At 44.5% G+C, this 12,276-nt stretch overlaps 1 protein-coding gene across 1 annotated transcript in view; it reads right to left on the bottom strand.

Annotated features, from left to right (window-relative positions):
* The window catches only part of plxnd1 (plexin D1), a 228,366-nt gene that overhangs the window by 142,165 nt on the left and 73,925 nt on the right, over positions 1 to 12,276 (bottom strand). The window contains exons 10-12 of the mRNA XM_080732967.1: positions 11,056 to 11,145; positions 9,440 to 9,533; positions 5,521 to 5,678 (exon numbers count right to left, since the gene is read on the bottom strand). Of these exons, the coding sequence (XP_080589093.1) occupies positions 5,521 to 5,678; positions 9,440 to 9,533; positions 11,056 to 11,145 (342 nt within the window). The remainder of the gene's footprint in view (positions 1 to 5,520; positions 5,679 to 9,439; positions 9,534 to 11,055; positions 11,146 to 12,276) is intronic.

The raw sequence follows: 12,276 nt of genomic DNA, 5'->3' as shown, positions 1-12,276 counted from the left end.
CCACTTCACTGATGTGTCTGACCACGTGATTCACCACTTCACTGATGTGTCTGACCACATGATTCACCACTTCACTGTGTGTCTGACCACATGATTCACCACTTCACTGTGTGTCTGACCACATGATTCACCACTTCACTGATGTGTCTGACCACATGATTCACCACTTCACTGTGTGTCTGACCACATGATTCACCACTTCACTGTGTGTCTGACCACATGATTCACTACTTCACTGATGTGTCTGACCACGTGATTCACCACTTCACTGATGTGTTTGACCACATGATTCACCACTTCACTGTGTGTCTGACCACATGATTCACCACTTCACTGTGTGTCTGACCACATGATTCACTACTTCACTGTGTGTCTGACCACATGATTCACCACTTCACTGTGTGTCTGACCACATGATTCACCACTTCACTGTGTGTCTGACCACATGATTCACTACTTCACTGATGTGTCTGACCACATGATTCACTACTTCACTGATGTGTCTGACCACATGATTCACTACTTCACTGATGTGTCTGACCACATGATTCACCACTTCACTGATGTGTCTGACCACATGATTCACCACTTCACTGATGTGTCTGACCACATGATTCACCACTTCACTGATGTGTCTGACCACATGATTCACTACTTCACTGTGTGTCTGACCACATGATTCACCACTTCACTGTGTGTCTGACCACGTGATTCACCACTTCACTGTGTGTCTGACCACATGATTCACCACTTCACTGTGTGTCTGACCACATGATTCACCACTTCACTGTGTGTCTGACCACATGATTCACCACTTCACTGTGTGTCTGACCACATGATTCACCACTTCACTGATGTGTCTGACCACATGATTCACTACTTCACTGTGTGTCTGACCACATGATTCACTACTTCACTGTGTGTCTGACCACATGATTCACCACTTCACTGATGTGTCTGACCACATGATTCACTACTTCACTGTGTGTCTGACCACATGATTCACTACTTCACTGTGTGTCTGACCACATGATTCACTACTTCACTGTGTGTCTGACCACATGATTCACTACTTCACTGTGTGTCTGACCACATGATTCACCACTTCACTGTGTGTCTGACCACATGATTCACTACTTCACTGTGTGTCTGACCACATGATTCACTACTTCACTGTGTGTCTGACCACATGATTCACTACTTCACTATGTGTCTGACCACATGATTCACCACTTCACTGATGTGTCTGACCACATGATTCACCACTTCACTGATGTGTCTGACCACATGATTCACTACTTCACTGATGTGTCTGACCACATGATTCACCACTTCACTGATGTGTCTGACCACGTGATTCACCACTTCACTGATGTGTCTGACCACATGATTCACTACTTCACTGATGTGTCTGACCACGTGATTCACCACTTCACTGTGTGTCTGACCACATGATTCACTACTTCACTGTGTGTCTGACCACATGATTCACTACTTCACTGATGTGTCTGACCACATGATTCACTACTTCACTGTGTGTCTGACCACATGATTCACTACTTCACTGTGTGTCTGACCACATGATTCACTACTTCACTGTGTGTCTGACCACATGATTCACCACTTCACTGATGTGTCTGACCACATGATTCACCACTTCACTGTGTGTCTGACCACATGATTCACTACTTCACTGATGTGTCTGACCACATGATTCACTACTTCACTGTGTGTCTGACCACATGATTCACCACTTCACTGATGTGTCTGACCACATGATTCACCACTTCACTGTGTGTCTGACCACATGATTCACCACTTCACTGTGTGTCTGACCACGTGATTCACCACTTCACTGTGTGTCTGACCACATGATTCACCACTTCACTGTGTGTCTGACCACATGATTCACCACTTCACTGTGTGTCTGACCACATGATTCACCACTTCACTGTGTGTCTGACCACATGATTCACCACTTCACTGTGTGTCTGACCACATGATTCACCACTTCACTGATGTGTCTGACCACATGATTCACCACTTCACTGTGTGTCTGACCACATGATTCACCACTTCACTGTGTGTCTGACCACATGATTCACCACTTCACTGATGTGTCTGACCACATGATTCACTACTTCACTGTGTGTCTGACCACATGATTCACCACTTCACTGTGTGTCTGACCACATGATTCACTACTTCACTATGTGTCTGACCACATGATTCACCACTTCACTGATGTGTCTGACCACATGATTCACCACTTCACTGTGTGTCTGACCACATGATTCACCACTTCACTGTGTGTCTGACCACATGATTCACTACTTCACTGATGTGTCTGACCACATGATTCACCACTTCACTGTGTGTCTGACCACATGATTCACCACTTCACTGATGTGTCTGACCACATGATTCACTACTTCACTGTGTGTCTGACCACATGATTCACCACTTCACTGATGTGTCTGACCACATGATTCACCACTTCACTGTGTGTCTGACCACATGATTCACCACTTCACTGATGTGTCTGACCACATGATTCACCACTTCACTGATGTGTCTGACCACATGATTCACTACTTCACTGATGTGTCTGACCACATGATTCACTACTTCACTGATGTGTCTGACCACATGATTCACCACTTCACTGTGTGTCTGACCACATGATTCACCACTTCACTGATGTGTCTGACCACATGATTCACTACTTCACTGATGTGTCTGACCACATGATTCACCACTTCACTGTGTGTCTGACCACATGATTCACCACTTCACTGATGTGTCTGACCACATGATTCACTACTTCACTGTGTGTCTGACCACATGATTCACCACTTCACTGTGTGTCTGACCACATGATTCACTACTTCACTATGTGTCTGACCACATGATTCACCACTTCACTGATGTGTCTGACCACATGATTCACCACTTCACTGATGTGTCTGACCACATGATTCACTACTTCACTGATGTGTCTGACCACATGATTCACCACTTCACTGATGTGTCTGACCACATGATTCACCACTTCACTGATGTGTCTGACCACATGATTCACTACTTCACTGATGTGTCTGACCACATGATTCACCACTTCACTGATGTGTCTGACCACATGATTCACCACTTCACTGATGTGTCTGACCACATGATTCACTACTTCACTGTGTGTCTGACCACATGATTCACTACTTCACTGATGTGTCTGACCACATGATTCACCACTTCACTGATGTGTCTGACCACGTGATTCACCACTTCACTGATGTGTCTGACCACATGATTCACCACTTCACTGTGTGTCTGACCACATGATTCACCACTTCACTGTGTGTCTGACCACATGATTCACCACTTCACTGTGTGTCTGACCACATGATTCACCACTTCACTGATGTGTCTGACCACATGATTCACTACTTCACTGTGTGTCTGACCACATGATTCACCACTTCACTGTGTGTCTGACCACATGATTCACTACTTCACTATGTGTCTGACCACATGATTCACCACTTCACTGATGTGTCTGACCACATGATTCACCACTTCACTGATGTGTCTGACCACATGATTCACTACTTCACTGTGTGTCTGACCACATGATTCACTACTTCACTGATGTGTCTGACCACATGATTCACCACTTCACTGATGTGTCTGACCACGTGATTCACCACTTCACTGATGTGTCTGACCACGTGATTCACCACTTCACTGTGTGTCTGACCACATGATTCACTACTTCACTGTGTGTCTGACCACATGATTCACTACTTCACTGATGTGTCTGACCACGTGATTCACCACTTCACTGATGTGTCTGACCACGTGATTCACCACTTCACTGTGTGTCTGACCACATGATTCACTACTTCACTGTGTGTCTGACCACATGATTCACTACTTCACTGATGTGTCTGACCACGTGATTCACCACTTCACTGTGTGTCTGACCACATGATTCACCACTTCACTGTGTGTCTGACCACATGATTCACCACTTCACTATGTGTCTGACCACATGATTCACCACTTCACTGATGTGTCTGACCACATGATTCACCACTTCACTGTGTGTCTGACCACATGATTCACCACTTCACTGATGTGTCTGACCACGTGATTCACCACTTCACTGTGTGTCTGACCACATGATTCACCCCTTCACTGTGTGTCTGACCACATGATTCACCCCTTCACTGTGTGTCTGACCACATGATTCACCACTTCACTGATGTGTCTGACAGAGATGGGGACTCGAGTTAAAGACTCGCGACTCGAGTCAACTCAAGTCGCGTTTTTGGAGACTCGTCACTCGACTCGGACTCGCCCCTCAAAGACTCGAGACTCGACTCGGACTCGCCCCTCAAAGACTCGAGACTCGACTCGACTCGACTCGAGCTCATAAGACTCGTGAACAATCTTTATTTTAAGCACTATAATGCATGACAAGCCCGACAAATATTGGCCTTTACTTCTCCTTTCTTCTTTCCTCTCTGGTGCCACAGACACAGCCGTCTGCATGGACCTTTCATCGTAAGATTTAAATATTAAAACGGCGAAATAAAACACACATGTTTAGCTCATCATCAGCTATTTTACTTCAGCTAACTTGGTATTTATGTGACTCGTGAGTCGTGACTCGACTCGTGACTCGTGATGAAAGACTCGTGACTCGACTCGGGCTGACCCACTAAAGACTCGACTCGACTCGTGACTCGAGATCAAAGACTCGTGACTCGGACTTGACTCGAGATCAAAGACTCTTTTACATCTCTGGTGTCTGACCACATGATTCACCACTTCACTGATGTGAAATGGAGGTGAGGGGCAAGTAAAGGGGAGAGAGGTTAACCTTAAGCCTTATATTATACTTCCGATCTACAAGCTCTCCGCCTGTCGCATAGCGGCACGTTGTGAACTTGTAGATCAGGTATTTTCCTTTTCTGCAATATTTAAAACTCTTTGTCAAGTTGTGACATTTTTTGTCTATATCAGGGGGTCCACAGAGTTACTACAGGGGGTCCTCCAAATCTTCCAATCCTTTTTACATTAACAACTTGAACCCTAGTGTCCATATTCTGAGAACCGTAGCCAAAGATAGCAGATCTACAAGCTCACAGCTTGTAGAGCTTGTATCGGCTATTTTCGGCAAAGAGGTTTGGTGTAGAGGGGAAAAAGAGCAGACTAAGTACAGAGTAAAAAGTCAAGTTTATCAGGTAATAACGGCTCAAGTGGTTAATTATCTGAAAACATAAATTGACATGAATCCAAAATACACTGATGATCGTGCTGTCAAACGATGAAACTAAATGGAATGTATGAAAAGGTTGTGGGGGTCCCTGCTTCATCTCTCTCTCAACTAAGGGATCCTTGGCTCTATATGATGACATGCCCAAAACCGGGACACCAGGTTGGATATAAGCGGTTGCAAGCGGAAGGAACGGCAGCATTTGTGGAATGTGATCGTCAGCGGACGACGTGTGATCTTACCTTGTGGATCTCCGGGGCGGGACACTGGTCCCTGATAGGCTGACAGTCGTCCCGGGGCCGACAGCCGTTGTCACACCAGCCACAGAGATGGCCTTGGTCCTCCCGGCCCCAGCACTGGGAGCAGTCAGAACTGCCCACGCCACAGTTGTACACCTCCACTAGAGAGAGAGAGAGAGAGAGGGGGGATCAGTGTTGTTTTTGACAGCAAATTTTGATTTAGTTTTAGTCATAGTCTTTTGAGTAAAATGTCATTTAGTTTTAGTCATAATTTACCTGAAAGGTTTTTGTTTTAGTCTAGTTTTAGTTGACTAAATAAATATCATAAGTAACTAAATCTACAGTTGATTTAGTCGACTGAAATGTATTTTGGCAGGCCTTGATGGCATCGTAATGACTGATTTTACACTTGGCTCACAACACGTCGCAGCGCGACGTGTTGTGAGCTTGTAGATTGGCTATTTTCAGCACGCAACACCGGAGAGCAACCAAACATAAAATGACTCTCTTCTCCGCCAGTCCCTCCCCAACATATTAGTCTAGTTTTTATTTTGTTGACGAAATTTTCCAATATATTTAGTCTGAGTTTTAGTCATCACAGCTTAGTTTTTATTTAGTTTTCGTCAGTGAAAAAAAAAAAAAAAAAACGCAGTCGACAAACATTTTCTGTCATAGTTTTAGTCGACAAAATCAACACCGGTGGGGATGAGAAAACACGGGTAAACATGGAACAAGCAGAAGGATCATGTTGTTATTGCAAAACCAGCCACCGTTGACCAAAAGTTTTGGTTTCGTCGGTTAAAATCACAGCGCTGGGGAAATCACGAGGTGCTTTTTACAGGATTATCCGAACCACATGGGCCTGCGTGTCACGGATAAGTAGGATGAGCGTCTGCAGAATGACACATACGTGGCTATAAAAATAAATCAGCGGAGAAGAGTGCAGGAGAGGTACTGTACACTAACACTGTAGTTGCTGGTGCAAGGAAGAACAAAGAACCAGGCATAAACACATGATCATGTTCACGTTCCAGTAAGCCTCCCAGTGCGCAAACCCATTTGTATCTGTATATCGTTGTTGTCGGGTGGAAACCTTGTATGTGAAAACAGCCGATCTACAAGCACACAACGCCTCGCACCGCGAGGCGCTGTGTGCTTGTAGATCTTCTGTTTTCACTACTTTTGTGTTGACAGCCTTGTATGAGGAAGTAGGGCTTTGCTTTGCGAAAAAAAAAACATACAAATTTGAAACTTGGAGATATGAGGTTTCTGCCCGACAGTGACGATATCGTTGTCGGGTGGAAACTCCGCATCTCCAAGTTTCAAATGAGTACCTGAGACGAATAACAGTCCAAGTCCATATATATATATATTTTTTTTTAATATAGATATTTTTTGATTTACCGGACTGTAAGCCACAAACTAGTCAAACTTTGCAATTTAATCTGTTAAATTGTTAATGCACGCCCCCCTCATTTTGTTCAATTGTCTGTTTTAATGTTATCTGCTCCCTTTGTCTGCTGATTATTGCTTGTACGGACTTATACTGTTGTTCCACAAACTGTTGGAGATGTACTGTTTTTCCACTTTCCACAAGTATTACAGTCTGGTAAATCAAAAAAATATATATCTATTCTCAAAAATGTAAAATATGGAATGTTTTCGCAAAGTAAAGCCCTGCTTCATCACACAGGGCCGTCACACAAAAGTAGTGAAAACAGCAGATCTACATGTAGATCGGCTGTTTTCACTAGTTTAAATCATTTTAGAAATGATAAATGCAAAACGAACGGTTTTGGACATACAAGGTTTCCACCCGACAACGACGATATATATACTCTTGTGCGTGCGTGCACACGCACCCACATTTGTGCATCTGCATTCCTCTGTGTGTGTGTTTGTGTGTGTGTGCGTGCGTGTGTGTGTATGTCCATGTGTATGTACAGTATGCGCTCAAATTTTGTGTGTGTGTGTGTATACATGATTGTGATGACTCCGCATGCTCGGAAACATCAGCTCAGTTCTATAACTGTGCAGAGTGTGTCTGGCAGGAGGCCCGGCCTGTTGTTTCGGCATGCGTTGTTCACATGGCAGACACATGGCGCGTACGAGCGCCGGCATCTGGCGCTGGAAACGGGGGAAGGGAATGGAATGGGGGGGCTCGTAGCTCCACTGGAGGTTGGAACGAGACGCCAAGTTAAAAAACACAGACGCCGACGACCACCGCTCGTTCGGCAGCGAGCGCACGCTGTTGTTATGGCGCTTGGGATTTTTTTTTATATGCAACAATGCCTAAGTGCGCGGCTTGGTGGAGGATTTGGTAACCTTTTCAAATTACAGCTCCCGTCCATAATTACGGTATAATTAGGCGGTAGTGTAATGTAGTGGTATGGAAAATTGTCATTTGTTTGCGAAACGATGTGTTGTTGGACATAAATGTGTATAATAAGCGAGAGTGAGACTGGATGTGTTTTTTTCTTTTTGTGGGTGATCGTTTTGTTTTGTTTTTTTGTCTTTTTCTTTTAAAGGACAACTTTGTTTTTTTACAACAAGGGTTCATATTTTAGATTGTAATTAGAGAAAAGAAAAGGTGAGGGTTAAAATGTTTTCATCTGCTTCGTTCTATTGTTTTATCGCGTTTACCGTGCTAAAATGTGGGGCATGCGTACGCATGGGGGCACGCGTACAAGTGGCTAAATATCTTTTTTGACACAATAAGCCAGCAGTTTCTTTATTCCTATTTACAGTAACACTTCTAGCCCCCATAAGTCACATCCAACCATGAAAGGTTGCGTTGTATCTTGGGAATGGGCTTATTCTGTGTAAAATTACATATTTAGCCACTTGTACGCATGCAACCACTGAAATAAGAATCTCTAAAACGAAGAAGTCAATGAAATAATTTTAACACTCATCTTTCATATTCTTTAATTATCTAAAATATGAACCCTTGTTGTAAAAAACTAAAGTTGTCCTTTACGGTGTATAAGCAAGGGGAATGATAGGCATGCTCGTAGCACATGTAGTCAAGATTTGGTCTATTCTGCGACGATCTAATTACCAGCAATTGTGGGAAAAGGGAACCATAATCACAAACATCACCGAGGACGACGTGCGTCCATCTGTCTTTCACTACGATGTTTACATCAGTCTTATCTCTTGCTGCAATAGTTCTCACACATTTTCACGTCAAGGACCCCAATTGATATGTTGATATATGATATGTACAGTATTTGGCCAGAGTTGGTGCCAGGGACCGCCGTATGTGAAGGTTTGTCAACTTTTTTTTTTCAAATAAGCTCACACACCGTGAGCTTATGGATCGTCTGTTTCCAAATAGCTGGAAATGGAATAGGGCTAGTGCAGGGGTCTTCAACAGGGGGTCCGGGACCCCTAGGGGGTCCCCAGAGTTACTACTGGGGGTCCTCCAAATCTTTGTCTGATAGAAGCTTTTCTATCTTTTTTCCATTTCTATAATAACCACTTGAACCCTAGCGTCCATATTCTGAGAACTTTTGCCAAAAATAGCAGATCTACAAGCTCACAGCGCCTCGCGCTGCGAGGCGTTGTGAGCTTGTAGATCGGCTATTTTTGGCAAAGAGGTTTTGTGTAGAGCGGGAAAAGAGCAGACTAAGTACAGAGTGAAAGGTCAAGTTTATTAAGTATTGACGGTTCAAGTGGTTACATATCTGAAAACACAAATTGACATGAATCCAAAACACACTGATGATTGTGCTGTCAAAGCGATGACACTATATGGTAACAGGATGTGGGGGTCCCTGCTTCATCTCTCTCTCAACTAAGGGGTCCTTGGCCTGAAAACGTTGACGATCCCTGGGCTAGCGTTTAAACTTGTCCTCGTTTCACCGGGGAGCCCCTGCCGGGACCACCTCAAGTACCCACTTTGAAAAGCCCACCTTACCTTTCAACTGCTCGGGGCTGTCGATGTATTTCACAGGGTATCCTCTTCTCCGCAGAACAAGGTGGTACACCTGGTTCCATTGTGTCGTGTGCAACTGCAGGGACAGACAAGGACGTGCAGACAGAGAATGTTAGAGAGGCAGGAGCTGAAACTTCTAAAAGGGCCTATTGGTGAAAATATCGAAAATAGCAGACCTCCAAGCTCACAACGCGTAGCGCTGCGACGCGTTGTGAGCTTGGAGGTCGGCTATTTTCGAGGCTTGATTTCTACACAGAGAGGGCACTTCTTTCAACATAAGATGCTGAATTCAAGTTCAGGAGAGTTTGGACGAGGCAGTTATCTTGAATGCTGCCTTCAGGTGTGGCATGGAAAGAGGACATTTGCATTTCTTTCACCATAGTAAAAACTGCATTCATGGTCTGGAGAGGGCACTTTTTACAGACACATAAAAGGGCATGGGCTCAAGCCCCCTTTGATGTCTATGTGTGCACGTGCCTGGGGACAGACAACAGCACCAGTGATCAGACGAGTCATGGCACTGGGATACTTGATAACAGCTACTGTGAAATGGCTTCGTAGCACCATTATGAGACCATGGTAGGAGTAGGCATATCAATTGAATGTCTGTGCGAGTGTGTGTGTGTGTGTGTGTGTGTGTGTGTGTGTGTGTGTGTGTGTGTGTGTGTGTGTGTGTGTGTGTGTGTGTGTGTGTGCGTGCGTGCGTGCGTGCGTGCGTGTGTGTGTGCATGCGCGCAAGCGCGTGCGTGCGTGAGTGCGTGCGTGCGTGATCCTCTTTCCACCTACAGTTACTCATCCCAGGCTGATGTTCTAGATAATAATAGGTTATTAGTCAACTAGCCGAGAAAAATAAAGGTACAAAAAAATAAATGGTAATAATAGCAACGAGTCCAGAGGTACAACTGAGCTGGTTCTTTACTCAGACTGGCTGTGGAACTGTTTCTTACAGTGAGGCTACTGTTACTTATTGTTTCTCAAACGTTCACATTTCAAGGCCTCAGTGCCATGATGTTTTCCCCTCCCTAAAACATGATCATCAGGTATTATGATTATACTAGAAGGAAGGTTTTTTGTTTTTGTTCAAATTAAGTTTTTATGTGGCCACACCCACCAGTTCATTACGTATGCCTGGTTGTCAGGTGGGTGGTGACCCCCCCATGAAGTTAGCCACACCCACGTGTGTTGGGTGAATGGTAAAAGGGGAGGGGATGATTATGTGATGTCATTTGTGTTTTTGGATCGGCACTTTTGACCCACAAGGTGTCAGCCTCCAGGAAGAAACCCCAAATACAAAGGGAATACATAATTGCTCATAACAACCACACCAGGGGGGTCTAATGAAGTACTGTCAACCTCCTAGACACATGAAAACCAGAAAAAGTACAAAACTATGGCACCACCTCTTTAAATGTCAATGTCTCCCCTTAACTCTGGCTGTATACAAATGGAACCAAATGGACCATTTGGTTCCATTTGTATATTGTTAGAGTTGCAGACTTGTTTGGGTCAATTTGGACCCCCAGAAACAAAGTCCCTGGAATCCACTTTGAGAACCACTGACTTATTGTGACTCTGTGCACTGTGGAACTGTTACTTACCATGACTCCACTGCACTGCACGGTGGAGCCGTTCAACCACCGGGCCCCGTAGCGCTGCTCTGTCCCAAAGTCACATTCCAGCTCCTCGCCCTGTGGAAGCATATACATATTAAAACTATTATAATGTACTTAGGCAAATTGACTTGAGGAGGTGATTTCGTATTCCATTCACGGTAGGGTATCTCTTGTGGTATACCCCAGGTAGACAGACAGACAGAAAAAGAGAGAGAAAGAGAAGGAGAGAGAGAGTTTGGGGGCGGGGGTGCATGTGAAAGACATTTTTCTCTCCGGTCTGGTAACCATCGACAACTCTGAATGCGGCGTAATACCAGGAAACTAAAATAGCCCATGATAATTGTTCCTGCCAGGCGCACAGATGCAATCATTCATAATTCATATTCATAAACATCTGGACGCGCCGGTGCCAACACCTCAGCAACTCATCTGGGAGGCAGAGCAACGAATATGAATTCAATCTTCGCGAACAGAGGAAGGCAGAGATCAAGAAAGCCAAAGAATGGTGATGCTGAACATACTGATAATGATGGTGGTGATTGCTAAAGGAGTAGTTCACCCTAAAAAACAGGGGCGTCACAAGGGGGGGGGGGGGACTGAGTTACTAGGGTGGAGGGGCCTTAATTAATTTATATTTTAGCTATTGAAAAATAGCAGATATACAAGCTCACAGCGCGGCTGCGAGCTTGTAGATCTGCTATTTTTGAAAAGTTGTGAAAATGTGTGCAAATCTTTGAATTCATGTATTTTTTAAGCGAACATTTGGAACTCAAATTCAGCTTCTGGAAATATTTTGAGATGGGGGTCCGTGGCCAAATACATATCATTTTGGGGGTCCTTGACATGAAGAAGTTTGAGCAACACTGACATAGAAACATGAAATATTCAAAGACTTGCACAAATGTTTCAAGATTTAAAAAAAAATAGCAGATCTACAAGCTCGCAGCGCGGCACTCGGTGCCACGCTGTGAGCTTGTATATCTGCTATTTTTCAATAGTTGAAGCACCCAGGGCCCAGAATGTGGTGCGACGCCTCTGACTGTCGTAGGCTGTACCCACTGGTTGGGTTTTATTTAGAAGACTCTGCTTGGCTTGGTCCCTCTTTATCTACAGACATATCTTGACAGAAACCATGGACACTAAAACCCTTTGCTTGCATGATGTATTTACGCTGACGCGTGCACAGACTTGCGGAGTTGGGCAAAA

The sequence above is a fragment of the Nannobrachium achirus genome (assembly GCF_963921795.1).
Source record: "Nannobrachium achirus genome assembly, chromosome: 9".
Classification (NCBI taxonomy): Eukaryota; Metazoa; Chordata; class Actinopteri; order Myctophiformes; family Myctophidae; genus Nannobrachium; species Nannobrachium achirus.
The sequence above is the reverse complement of the archived record's forward strand: the minus strand, read 5'-3'. Positions and strand labels throughout refer to the sequence as shown.